Source organism: Leopardus geoffroyi, chromosome A1 (genome assembly GCF_018350155.1).
Source record: "Leopardus geoffroyi isolate Oge1 chromosome A1, O.geoffroyi_Oge1_pat1.0, whole genome shotgun sequence".
NCBI lineage: Eukaryota > Metazoa > Chordata > Mammalia > Carnivora > Felidae > Leopardus > Leopardus geoffroyi.
In genome coordinates, this window is record NC_059326.1 from 178,779,172 (window position 1) to 178,793,714 (window position 14,543).

The 14,543-nt window shown below is 48.5% G+C and overlaps 1 protein-coding gene across 1 annotated transcript in view; it reads left to right on the forward strand.

Moving 5' to 3' along the window:
- Positions 1-14,543, forward strand: part of LCP2 (lymphocyte cytosolic protein 2) — a 45,881-nt gene that overhangs the window by 4,108 nt on the left and 27,230 nt on the right. The window contains exons 2-3 of the mRNA XM_045501920.1: positions 748-810; positions 6,634-6,680. Of these exons, the coding sequence (XP_045357876.1) occupies positions 748-810; positions 6,634-6,680 (110 nt within the window). The remainder of the gene's footprint in view (positions 1-747; positions 811-6,633; positions 6,681-14,543) is intronic.

Consider the following 14,543-nt stretch of genomic DNA (forward strand, 5'->3'; position numbering starts at 1 on the left):
TTAATAAAATAATTGTTTAAAAGAAGTTTGCAAGAACATGAAGCAGTGCCTATATTATCACTTTAAGGTAATTTTAAGAGAAAAAAACAGCATAATAAGATTAAGTATGAATTATAACCTCAGTTATATTTAGAAATATGCTTAGAATTAAGCATTGTGGGGTGCCTGGGGAGCTCAGTGGGTTAAGCTTCTGACTCTTGATTTAGGCTCAGGTCATGATCTCAAGGTTCATGAGCTCAAGCCCTGCATCAGGCTCTGCGCTGCTAGTGTGGAGCCTGCTTGGGATTCTCTCTTTCTCTCTCTCTCTCTCTCAAAATTAAATAAATAAATAAACATTTTAAAACAGAACAAAGCATAGTAGGAAGCACATTGCGACATTTGCCAAGGTTGCCTTTGGGTGGCAAGACAATGGATGCTATTTATGCACTTTCTGACCTCTTCTCTACCTGCCTGAGAGACATGTGGCCACAGCCCATATAGGCTTGAGGTCACTCCTTTTCTGTAGGGATTGGCCCCCAAACCTTAGACTGAGGCAATTTCTCCATTTCAGAGAGTCCCAAGGGGCAAGTGAAAGCAGGGTTGAGGTAAGGATGGGGCCCCTCTGTTCGATCATGGGGGGAAGGGTGGGAAGGGGGTCTGGCTAGCCACAAGTACCACAAATTGCTAAGCTTCAGGGGCAGGCAAACAAGGGGAACCAATGGCATACGCCTGCCTGCTGCTGATAGCACTCTCCTCTCCTCTTTGCAGCTGAACTACAAGGACTGTGAAAAGGCAGTGAAAAAGCACCACATCGACGGGCAGCGGTTTTTGGTAAGTGCTGGCCAGTTTGACACATTGGGACCAAAGCTGTTCCACACTTTAACCAATTATGGCAGGGCCAGCCAGTCTACCCTGTTCCTGGGGATGCCCAGAGTCAATGCCTGTCTTCAGGACCCCTACACAGCCCTTTGCCTTCTTCTGAGGTTTTATATGACCCTTGCTGTCATCACTTCTTGGGATCCTATTATTCAGGATACCTCCCAGTCTTTCACTGATACCAAGGTACATTCTATAGTCAAAGTAGAAGGAGGAATCCAAGTATAGCCCCCCTCCCCCCAGTCTTGAAAATCTATTCAAATGCCGTCCATACTTAGACAAGTCTAAGGGGAAAAAAGACCACATGGGAGAACGGAAGATTCTTTTTTCCCGTCTCTCATTCCGGAGTACATACTTACTGAGTGGAATAAAGTGTGGAATCACCCTCATTATTTCATTCCATCCCTCTTTCTCTCTACCAAATGCACATAGTTGGGTGTCTGCCAATTAAACACACATGTGATACAGCTCTCTCTACTCCACTGTGTTGCAAAGAGCTTTCAGGGTAAGACTAAGATGCAGCTCTACATGAGCAACGAAGCCATTAAATAGAAAGGGATGCACCTCTGACAAGTAGCGAGTTGCTGGAAGGTGGTCTGAGCATTTCTCTTGAAATAGCACCTTTGTCTATAGGCAAGACAGACCCGACTCTACCAATCCAGCCCTTCCCATCTCATGTTTCCTCACCCTTCAAAAAGAAGCAGGAACGAGACTTCAAAGGTCTCATGGGTAGATGTTCCCAATTTGGATTTGGAGTGAGGGGGGCAAGGTAAGTTGTGTTTCCTCGCAAGGTGTGGTCAGCAGCAGTGAGGGGACTGGGCCATGAGACTTCAGGGTTAGAAGGGGCCAGAGAGGTCATGTGCTCTGGCTTTCCACTCAGCACTCCAATCCGTTTCCTATATTGCCTCCCTGCCACTAACATCTGCTTGAATTCTTTTAGTGATGGTGAGCTCACTACTACGCATGGTCATCTGCCCTTTCTAGGCAGCTCTTAAGTTTCATGCGGAGACCAAACTGTGCCCTGTTGGTCTGAGTTTTGCTTTCATATGCCATGTAAGACATGTTTACACACTGCTTCACCTAAATCATGCATGCATTCACCCACTCATTCACTTCACAAGCATTTTCTTGGGTTCCCTTTACATACTGGACCATGCCATGTTCTGAGAATATAGAGGTGGCTAAGAGGTGATTTCTGCTTTCCAGAAGCTGGTTTTACAGCAAAAAAGTATCTTTTGGAAGGCTCTAACCACCCCCTTTGCAACTGAGGAAACATGTACAGAGGTGTGATGTGAATGTGTACAGAGGTGTGATGTGAATTTTCTAAGTCACGTACCTAGTAATTGGACTAAAGTACACATTTAATTTACTCTAACATTACATGAGGGTTTTTTTAAATTTTTTAATGTTTATTTATTTTTGAGAGACAGAGTGCGAGCCAGGGAGGGGCAGAGAGAGAGGGAGACACAGAATCTGAATCAGGCTCCAGGCTCCGAGCTGTCAGCACAGAGCCTGACTTGGGGCTTGAACCCACAAACTGTGAGATCATGACCTGAGCCAATGTCTGATGTTTAAACAACTGAGCCACCCAGGCACCCCAATACTGTATGAGTTTTTAACAATGTTATTTCTTCATACTGAGCTTTGAGCCATGGAATACCTGGGGTTCTGTTGTCACTTTTGCACATTAGTACTATATAAGTATTTCCTTCTGGTGCCTTCAGCACTGAGAACTGAGATTGAGACTTATCAGTGTGAGTGGAAGGGAGTAACACATCTTTGAGGACGGTCCTGCTTACAGCCCTGATGCACTGGGTCACCTTGAGCAAGCACTTGACTTTTCTGAGCCTCTCTCCTCTCAAGCATGAGCATGAGCATGAGCACGTTGGACTGGGTAACAGTGAGTGACAGTCCCTTCCAGTCCCTGCAACACTCCCTGTGTTAACTGCAGGCCTACTAGGACAGGGCTGTTTCCGTGGCTGAGAGAGAGTGTCTGAGCAGTTCTGTCTCCTCTGCTTTCATATCCAGGACCTGTCAGTCCCTGGAGACTGCTGTTCTGTTTATTGTGGGAGCAGGAGGAAGTGGAAAGAAGGGGACTAGGAATCAGCAGAGAAAGGAGCAGAAGCTGGTTCCTGGTCCCACAACTGGGGTATTTAGAGACAGCTTCTGCTGATACCCACCCTCTACCCCAGGTGCTCTGGGTACAGTGTGAGCTCTGATCGGAGTCCTAATTTCTCATATATCATTCCTGGTTTTATAATATCCAGGACCATTCTGCTACTGAAGGCAAAAGTGGAAGGCCATAGTCTCTCTGTCTCTCTGTCTCTCTCTTCACTGTTGGAGCTAGTAGGTCCCTTGAATCTGTTTTGCTGCCATTTTGGTTTCCCAGTGAGAAGAGTAGGACCTTGTCTGGTGGGGAAAGGGGTGCCATGTTTTCAGAAGGTACAGGAAGAGGATGAAATGTGTTAGGAACCCATGTCAGTTGGGAAGGCGGTGGCTGCCTGTAACAGAAACCTGACCACAGTGGCTTAACCAAACAGGGCTTTATCTTTCTCAAGTGATAAAGAATCTAGAGTAGGCTCTCGTGGCCGGTGAGTTGCTGAAAGAAGTCACCCAGAACACAGGCCCCTTCTAGTCATGGAAAAAGCTTGTGGCTTCTGTCCTACTGGTTGTAAGTTGGCTATGCCACCTCTAGACCTGACATCCACACTCCAGGCAGGATGGAGTGGGGGAGGGCAAAGAGTAGAAGGCACAGAAGTGTGTGGGGAACATCTCCCCTTGCTTTCAGGAAACTAGTTACTTTTCTGGAAGTTCCACCCCCTAGACTTCGGGTTATATCTCACGGGCCACAACTGAGTCCTGTGACTTCCGCCACCTCCAAAGAAGTGTAGGATGTTAAATATTTTGGACTTGGCACATTTACTGCCCCTAACAAAATCCAGGTCAAGTCAGTAAGGGAGCAAGAGAGAGGGGATACTGGGCAGGTGGGCAGGAGTGTCCACATGTCGCCTCCCCAGGCAGGGGCCATGGTGAGGACACACTCACCACATAATCACACTCCTGCAAGACCATAAGTGATCATACCGGTAACCCAGAGTTGCTGGAAGCTTCAGAAGGAGGTAGAGGAGGGGTTACATCACGCAGCAGAACTCTCTGAAAATCCTGTTTAAATATCTCTCATCTTTCCGCCCAGTTTCTGTCCTTGTTCTAAAGGCCTTTCTCTTTCCTGATATCCTGTTCCTCTGTGTCTCCAGCCATGCTCACATCCACCTTCTCCTTCACATTCTTCCTCAGATCCCCTCAGCTTACATCCTCACATTGGCCAGTCAGTGGTCAGCCCCCAGCTCTCTGGTGACCCCCAGGAAGTCCTGCATTCTGCGTGCCGCTCTGAACATGTGTCTTGGTACATCCCTGAGAGGGAGGAGACGCCAATGCAGAGGGGATGTTAAAATTTAAATTAAAAAAAAAATTAACATTCATTCATTTTTGAGAGACAGAGCACAGGGGAGGGAGGGGCAGAGAGAGAGGTAGACACAGAATCCGAAGCAGGCTCCGGGCCCTGAGCTGTCAGCACAGAGCCCAATGCGGGGCTCAAACCCACACACCATGACATCATGACCTGAGCCAAAGTCGAGGCTTAACCAACTGAGCCACCCAGGCGCCTATGGGATGTTAAAATTAAAAAAGAGAGAGAAGTTAAGAAGCTTGACCAAAAGCCTGATTGTCAAGCTGGTGCAACCACTCTGGAAAGCAGTATGGAATTTCCTCAAAAAGATGTTTATAGTAGCATTATCAACAATAGCCAAACTATGGAAAGAGCCCAAATGTCCACTGAGTGATGAATCGATAAAGAATTTGTGGTATATATATGCAATGGAATATTACTCAGCCATGAGAAGGAATGAAATATTGCCCTTTACAACTATGTGGATGAGAGCTAGAGTGTATTATGCTAAGCAAAGTAAGTCAGAGAAAGACAAATATCATACGATTTCACTCATATGTGGAATTTAAGAAACAAAACAGATGAACATAGGGGAAAGGACCAAAGAAAGAGGGAAGCAAACCATAAGAGGCTCTTAATGATAGAGAACAAACTGAGGGTTGATGGAGGGAGGCGGGTGGGGGATGGGCTAACTAGGTGATGGGTATTAAGGAGGGCACTTGTCCTGTTGAGCACCAGGTGTTATATGTAAGGGATGAATCACTAAATTCTACTTCTGAAAACATTATTACACTGTATGTTAACTAACTAGAATTTAAATAAAAACTTGCAAAGAAAAAAAAAAGCCTGATTGTCTCAGGACTCTGGGCAAACTCCGGCCCCAACCCTGCTGCCAGGTCTACTGAGGGGCCTGGGTCCGAGAGCTGGAGCAGATGAGCCCAATAAACACATTGCTAAGATACCCCAGGCCCTGTGCCACTGGGCTCAAAGGGGAGCGTGCCCAATGCTTACCCATAGGCGGCAAACAACCTGCCAGGCTCCCAGCCCAGAGCAGAAGAAGCAAAAACCTCCAAGAGCCAGCCAGACCCCAGCTAATTATTATTTATTTTCACACAAATTATTCACATTGGGTTTATTATTCATATAGGGCGTGTCAAGCAGTGAGCCAAGCACCTGACACGCATCATCTCATTCAGTGCTCACCACCCCTGAAAGGTGGCTCTTATTAGTATAATGGTTCCTATTTTACAGAGAAGGAAACTGAGGCTCAGTGAGCCTAAGTGTGTGCCCCAAATCAGACAGCTGTTAAATGGATGAACCAAGATGCAAATCCAGCCTGACTCTGAGCCTCCACCATAACCACCCGGTTCTCTAGCCTCAGTTAGAATGCCAGTGGATGCCCTTCTCTGTCTCAGCATTCATCCCATGGAAAGTGTGCTCACCTCTTTTCTGTTTCCAGTATCGGCACCCTGCCTCTCCTCCTCCCTCCAGGGCACCTTCTTCTCTTACCCTTCCCCCCCTCCTCCCCTCCAGCATGGGCCAGCGGGTCCCTCAAAGGGATCAGATGTGGGAAGAGAGAAATTTGCAGGGAGAAAATCGATCACAGATATCACAGGGCAAGGTTCCAGTCTCAGCTCCATCACCCACAAGCTAAAATTCCCTCAACATCCCAGGGCCTCGGCTTTCTCACCTATAAAATGGGGATGCTGATACTTCCTAAATCACAGGACTGATGTGAAGATTAATCGAGGTGCTAGCAAGGCAGAGGCCCAGAGTCAGTTCTTCACAAATATGAGTTCCTTTCTCCTTTCCCTTCTCTGTTCCCTCAGGAAAGCCTCTTTATTGAATCCTACCACTAACCCTGATGAGAGAGGCTTTTGCTGGTATCAGGGCACAGATTCCTTCTCCAGGCTGGCTTCTCACAGCTCCTGCATATGGAAACTGAGAGGGACCCTGAAGTCTGGGGTAAGAGCCTAGGCAAGAGGTCACACGGTGGCCAAATTCGGCTCACAAGACGAGTGGTTTGGCTTCACAGTTTAGCTCTCATGGTGCGTGGTTGTTTGTTTGCTTCATTTAAAGTTATTTGTCGATATTTTGAACTCAGGAAATTTCACCTAAAATCCAGAGTTGGGGATTCCCTTTGAAAACGTAGGTGCAGCAACACCAGGCCCACAGATTTTTATGCAACATCTGGAAGCTGGGCTTTGGGTAGGTGGGGGAGGTGTACCCTTCACTCAGCTGAAGGCCCACAACTCCCTGTTTCACACCTCCCTCTCCTCACCTGGCCCAAGGTCCCTCCTGTGGGTTGTAACCTGCCCATGTCTTCGTTTCAGAACCTGACAGAAAATGACATCCAGAAGTTCCCTAAGCTCCGGGTGCCGTAAGTACTCCCCCCGATTCCTTGAGTGTTTGGGGGAACCGAGGCTGGAATGGGACGTAGCCCAGGGATAGCTGAGTCAGTTAATCTGTCACGGTTGGTTTGAACTAGGAAAGTGAACAGGAAGGCTATAGAGGCAAGTGCGGGGCACGGGAGAGAGAAGTGATACGTGATAAGTTGAAAGAAAAAAGAAAGTAACAGATCCAGCCCAGTTGGTGTGTTGGCAGCTCTTGCCAAAGCCAAGCCTGATTGTGAGCCACGTCTTCATTTCCTCTCTCCCTGTGGGGTGGCTTGGGCACAGGCATCACGAGATCCGTTCCACGAGGGCGTCATCATCAGATCAGTGATTGCTTAAGTTTTCTGGACCACGGTCTCCAGCTCTTGGCCATGAGAGAGTTGGACCTGATGAAGAGCGGCAACGGACATCATTCTGTCTGTCGCTACCTGTTGCTTGGGAATGGCTGCCGGGGCCACTGTACTGAGAAGAATCCTGAGGAAGGGAGAGCGTGACGCGTTACTGAGGTCTGGGGTGGGTGCGGACGGGAGAAGATGCATCACGCGCTTTGCGTCGTGTGTTTTCATCCCTCTAGCAAGGGTCTTCCGGACTCAAAAGCTTACCCGAGCCAGACAGGTGATATAAATGTGTAAAATGGGCTGTCTTGAGCCATACAAAGTCCTATCAATTTCTCCTTCATTTTACCACCTTTGAATAGAATATGGGTATGAAGAAATATTTCTCCACTATCACAAACATCATAGCACAATTATGGTGTCAAAAGAGGTCATCAGCACTAAGCCGCGTTGTCGGTGAAGAATTAGGGAGTGGTGGAGATTGTGGAAAATCGGAATATTTTCCCTCCTGAGAGAGCTGCAGCCACTCCGTGCCAGTCCGTATGGACCTGATGATGTCCCATCTTTGAACTTATCAAAAGGCACTAGAAATCTCCGTTTTATGTAATATATTCTTAGTATACATAATAAACATATGTAATAAAATATATTTATGCAATATATTTATATAATATATATAGTATATATTTATACAATATATATAATATATATTTATACAATATGTATTTTGTATATATTTATACAATAGGTATTTTATGCAATATATATATATATATATATATATATATATATATATATACCTGGTCCTTGAGAGCAGTTGGGTTTGCATCTCCTGGTCCCCATGCAACACTAATACTTCACTCATTTAATGAACTGCTACTAGACGCCGATTTAACGTCAGACCCTTGTTAATTACTCAGGCTATAGATACATAAGGGACAGAATCCCCACTGCAGGACACTCACATTCTAGTGGGAGGGTCAGATATACAAAGCAATCATACCATGATTGATTAACGGTGCTGGGGCACATGCATGGGCACGTTCACCGGGAGTAGGAGGGCAGGAGTCGTTTTCCCCTTGGCATTCAGGGAAGACTTTGGGAAGGCAGGAAAGCTAAGTTGGGTCTTGACATATACCAGGAATGGTCAGATAAAGAATGGGTTAAAGGACGTTCTAGGAATGGGGCCTATATTGCAAAAGCACAGGCACCAGGGAATTTAATGAAACTACAAGTGGGCCAGAGCAACTGGGGCATGCACATGGGGCGCACAAAACAAAGAGGCTGCGGTGACTAGTCACAGTTTAGAAGGGTCCTGTGAGCTATCCTAAGGAGCCTAGGAGGGGTGTGGAGGCGAGTGCAACAGGGAGAACGCGAAGGTAAAGCTGGTGTCTTGGCTTTCTCTAGCCAGTGTGAAAGATGGAGGGCCCAGCCTGTGGCATGACAGCCAGCTAGGGGGTGATGGACATGACCCTGCTAACGAGGTAGGAGCCTCAGCGAGGGCTGTGGCCCCTGAAGACGCAGGGATCAGGCCAGAGGGGATTTAATCAGAGCAGTGGAAGGAAAGAGATAAGGAAGGCCCTTTCAGCTTGGAAGATCCTTTTTTATCTTAAGGCTGAGCTCAGTGGATGTCTGGAGCTACGCCTGAGTGCCTGGAGAAGGAGGTGGGGTGAGAAGTGGTTTTCGGTTAGTGTGCAAGGCGGATTGTAAACACTCACAGGCTGTGGGTGTGGTAGGGCTGGGGTATTTCTTTAGCTATTTGAAAACTGAAACAAAATCCCTCTCCAACGTGTGCCTGTGTGCCCCAGACAAGCTATGGACCTGCCTGTGGAACACGAAAGTGAATGGGGAGTAGTGAGGGAGGCATCTAGGGAAGGTCCCTGCTGCCCTGATTTGGTGATTCTAAGCGTGACTGTCCCTCTTGGCAGACGTGTATAAGAAGCACCAATCCCAGTTCTACTTCTAATGAGCTCTGTGCCTGGGAAGAGTCCCTAGTCTACTCTCACTTTCCCAGTCTCTAAAATAAAGGAATGTGACCGTGCAACTCACTCTTTTAAAGGTTATAATTTTAGGTATGAACAGGCAGACAGAAGAGCTTAGTGAGTAAAAGTACAGGCTCTGAGGTCTGACTACTTGAGACCCAATTCTTCCATTCACCAGCTGTGAGTCTGTGGACAAGTTATCTGAGTTCCCTGAGCCTCAGCTTCCTCATCTATAAAATGGGGATAATAATAAAGCCTACCTCAAAGAGTTAGTGGGAAGGTTAGAGGAAATAATAATATGCCCTGAAGAAGTGTTAGCTATTCCTGTTATTTTATGGAAAATCCCAATGAGTACCATTCTGTTTTTACGAATCATTCTATCCTGCGAAAGGGGGAGGATTAGACACTAGAAAGACATAGACTTTGGAGCAAGGGAGAGCCATGTTCCAAAGTGGGCTCTGCCTCCCACCAGCCATAGGACCTGGGGGAAATCCCGTCAACCCTCTGTGCCTGTCTCGTCTGTAGAAGGGAAACGAACTAACTCTCAGGCACTGCTGGGTTATAAAGGAGGCAGCCCATGTAAGCTGCCTGGTGGTGCCCTGGATGCATATAGATATTCAATGCTGATTTGTTTCATTCCCTTGTACATAGGTTCATTTGCCATAATCATTACCCTGAAGGGCTATGGGAAAGAAATTGTGTTTATGTACAGCAGACCAAAACAAGATTATGCTCCTCTGAATATCTTGATTTTCTTCTCCCATGCTTAAAAAAAAAGAAAAAAGAAAACTCTATTAAATGGATTTGTAAGAAGACAGATTCTGGTGAGGAAGGCTTTGTCTGCAAATACAGTACCAGCTACTCTCTTGGACAGTTTCTCCCAGAGACACCCTGGATGCTGTAATGGAGGAGAGTTTTTAAATAAAACAACAAAGCTTCCCTTAGAGGGATGGGCTTAAGACCCATGGCATAGCTGAGCATTATCTGGTTAAATCAGTAGAAGACAGGTTAAAATCTGATGATGCCTGTTTGGAGTTTATTTTTAAAATTTTATGAATTTTATATTTAAATCCATAGTATAAACTAAAAGATAAGGAGAAGGGAGTGATGGGGTCACGGTGTATGCAACAGATAGGTGTTGGATGAGTCTCTTTATATCATGAGTTCCCACTGTACCCGTTACCGATAGTGGAATTAGGCTGGGAAAAAACTGAGATCCCATCAGAGGGGTGATGCGGTAATACCTGTTTATTCATCCACCCTCCTGATGAAGCTGTCGGTCTCCTCATAGCAGAGACAGCATACATACCTAAGATACAGCGGACAGGGAAAGAGGACGGAGGCAGGCCGGAGGGAGGGACCCAGCGGTAAATAGGCCTTCTTGTGCTCCTTAAAGAATGTGACCAAGCCTCAGCAGAATTGCCAGGATGACAGGCTGTCTGCCCTTCTCCTTCCCTCTCACATTCATTGGCTAATCCCTGACCAGGTAGCTAGTCCTCCCCACATGAGAAGGGCCTCCTCTCAACTGACGTCACTCTTTCTCCCCGAAAGCAAGTACAGAAACTTGACTTCCTAGATCAGCCCCACAGTAAAACTGCTCACGTGGCCCTTGACAAGTGCCTCTCTCAGCGCCTCACTTTCTTGGGTGGTAAAAATGGGAATAATTTAATTTGCCTACCACAAAATAATTGTGAAGCCCAAGTAAAATACTACATGTAAAATTATCGGGGGGTCCAAGGCTGAGAAGCAGGGAGACCACGCCAGGCCCTCCAACTTTTGCTTCCCACCCACACGTGATTCTCTCCTGAGGCCCGAGATGGTGGCAAAAGGCACCTTCCTGAGTCCCAGGACCCACACCTGGCTTTTCAAGCTATGAGGACAGACCTTCCAGAGGTTTGGCTCTTGGTTCAAGGAGGAAGACCCTTAGAAGTGGGACATCCTTTAAAGAAGGAGGAAAAGCAGGGGTGCCTGGGTGGCTCAGTCAGTTAAGCACCAGCTTCAGCTCAGGTCATGATCTCGCGGTTCATGAGTTCAAGCCCCACGTCGGGCTTTGCGCTGACAGCTCAGAGCCTGGAGCCTGCTTTGGATTCTGTGTCTCCCTCTCTCTCTGCCCCTCCCCCACTCACACTCTGTCTCTCTCTCAAAAAATAAATAAACATTAAAAAAAAGTTTAAAAAGAAGGATGAAAAGCAGATCAAGAGCCAAAGGGAGAGTGTGAATGTGCGCTGGGTGCCCTGGGGGAGGGGCTGACACGGGACAGAGGACAGGCAGGCAGTGACATAGGCGGAGAGCTGGAGATGAGGCCGTAGGAGAGGACAGAGCTGAGCAAAAAGGCTTCTCCTGTTCTGGGCCTGGGAATGTGTTCTGCTAGGAGGCACCAGTGTGCCCTCTGGAATCAGAGTCGAGGGAGCAAGGCTTCCATTGTGGGAGGGCCTGGAAGAGAGAGAGAAAGCTCTCTCAAGTTCTTCCTGGGGGAGCTGAGGCAAACAAATGCATTTGTATTATAAGCCTGTGAACGCCACAGGAGCACCTGCCACAATATAGGACACGCAGAGGGACTGTTCCTGGACGGACGTCTCCTCTTCCTGTGTTCTATGGGATCTGGTACTTTCTATCCTACTCCGCTTCCTCCCTCCCTGCCCTTTCTGCCTGCCTTTCTTTTTATACTGTCCTTCTTACTTTTCTGTGACCAGCAAAGTTGATTTCAAAACCCGGAGTGGGCCTCCACTTACCCTTGATAAAGCACAAGGGACCATTGAAAGGGAGCCCATCTCCTCCCTCACCTCCTCCTCCTCCCCCACCTTCTCCTCCTCCCTCACCTCCTCCTCCACATTCTCCACCTTCTCCTCCTCTTCCGTCTCTTCCTCTATCTCCTCCTTATCTAGCTTCTCCTCCACCTTCTTCTCCTCCACATCCTCCTCTCTCATCTCTTCTCCTCCCATCGCCTCCTCCTCCTCATTCACCTCCCCCTTCCCCGTCTTCCCCTCCCCCACCCCCCCTTCCCCATCTTTCCCTCCCCCACCTCCCCCTTCCCCATCTTCCCGTCACCCATCTCCTCCTCCCCTGTCTCCTCTCCCTCCATCTCCTCCTCCTCATCCTCCACCTTCTCCTCCTCCATCTCCTCTCCCTCCTCCCCCTTCCCCTCTCCCTCCATCTCCTCCTCCTCCTCCTCCTCCCCATCTCCTCCTCCTCCAGCTCCTCTTCCTCCTCCCCCTTCCTCTCTCCCTCCATCTCCTCCTCCCCCATCTCCTCCTCCTCTATCTCCTCCTCCATGTCCTCCTCTTCCTTCTCCTCCTCCAGCTCCTCCTTTCCCTCCTCCTTTCTTCCTTCTCCTCATCCTTCTCCTCCTCCTCCTTAAAATTAAAAACAAAGTTCCAAGAATACAAAGAATAACAAGATTGATTTCACGACCTTTTGAGACTGTAGGAGTCACCCAGGAAACTCATTGGTATCGCTGCTCCCAGGCCTCCCCCATGTAGGCTCTGATAGGCTAAGTCTACAGTGAGCTGGTAATCTGTGTTTATAGCAGGTGCACCCATGTAATTCTGGCAGTCAAGCTGGTCGGGATTCCCTAACCAGGGCTATCCCTCTTATTTTGCTGCTGAGGAACTGGAGCCTAGGGAGGACAAATGCCTTGCCATGGTCATCTAGTAGGCACTGCTTATGGGGCAGGACGTTGCAGTCAGACTCGGGACAAAGACCCACACTCTGTCTTCTAACATCACCAGGAAAGGCCTGTGGCTAAGAAGTCAAAGACTGGCCCCTATCACACAGCAACCTAGGGCTGCGACTGTGCTGGAAACACCTTGCTACAAGGCTTGACTTCCTGTCAGACGGTTCAGCCACAATTTAGCAGCCAGTTTATCCCTAAAACAAGGCAAAGCAGAGAGAAACATGTCTACCCACCACCCAGCCCTGCTGCTGAGTGAGGCCTGGCATTTGCGGGGAGGAGGAGGAATGAGTCACCTCCGGCCACTCACTGTCACGTGGTTCTCTGAGGGTGTGAGAGTGGGGGACAACTTTGAAGGTTCACACACAGCTTCCACGCACCTGCCCTGTCCGTCAGCACTGCCACCTGCCCACCCGCCCCTCAGTAGTGGTCCTGGCTGGCTTGGAAGGTGCCCTTTGATGCCTGTCAAAATAGGAGGACCCTGGGAGCCCATGTTTTGCTGCAAGCCGGCCGGGCGGGCCCTGCTCTGCTCTCTGTCACCTCTTCGCAGTTCTTCTGTCAGGGCCTGCGGTTTGACATTTCCTTCCTTAGCCAGTTAGAGCCCCAGAAACCTCTAGCCTGGCTGTTAAAGATACTGGTAAGAAGAGACACCGCAGAGAGCAGGTCTTTTCAGGACCAAAGCAGCTGTGTGGGCTGGTCAGAGCCTACCAAGCGCTGCTGGACGGGCACTTTGAGGGGCGGCCTAGTCCCCCCTTCTTCAGGTCATTGCTGAAATGTCACCTCTGTGGGGAGGCCTGCTCATTTTCAATTGCAACCCCACCCTACCCGTGTATTCCTGCCCCCTCACCCAGCCCCCACCTCCCTTGCGTGTATCTATACACAATACTTAGAATTTCACTTCCTTAAATGTTCATTGTTTATCCGTCCCTCTCCACTAGCATGTAAGCTCCGTGAGATCATGGGCCTTTGCTTTATTCAGTGAGGCTTCTTGAGCTCTCAGCAGAGGTGCTGGCACTCTGAAGGCCCTCAATGTGTATTGTTGAATGAAGGCGTGCCTGCGTGGGAGTGGCTGCTGTGGCCACCACTGCCGGACCCGGCCAGGAGGCAGGGTACCAGCAAGCCTCCCCCTGTGGCTCTGTGGGAGCCGTCCGTCCCACCTGTCCGACGAGGGTGGAGAGGGACTCCCATCAGCTTCTCAAAATAATCGGGTAGAGGAAACAAAAGAAGAGTGTCACAAGTGCTCCGGTGGCGTGGCGTAATCAGGAGGCCACTGTGAAGTCCCCGCCCCTGCTTTAAAGCATCTCCCCAGTCCGGGCAGTGTGAAATCCCAACAGTGACATTACAGTGGAGGATGGAACATTGCCCTCTCTCCTTCTCCATCCTCTTAAGTCCCCAGTGTGTTTATAAAATTTATCCTGTCATTCTAATGAGGGAGAAGGGCTGAGAGCAGCAGTGTCCTGGGACCACAGAGAAGTGGGGGTTGGGGAGACTGGGGGCGTGATGAGGGAAGCAGGCGGTAGTGGATGCTAAGGACCACCTTTGCCAACTTAGCTATTTTGTTTTAGGCCAAACTAGTTACCTTGAGATGGTCACTTAACAGAAGGAATGTAGATACTGGCTCATTCTCAGATGGGCCACAGGCTCAATCGTGTCGGCTCCTGGGAAGCTTGTAGCATAATGAAAATTAACAGAAGGTTGTGGGATGTTAAAAATATGCCGCCCTGGTAATTAGGGAGCCTGGCTTCTGGGGCAGATGTGCTTTATGGGAGGGGGTGGCTTTATCACTAACTCACTCCTTTGGCCAATGCCTTCCTTTGTCTGAGCCTCTGTGGCCTCATCTATAAATTTATTTATTTATTTTTG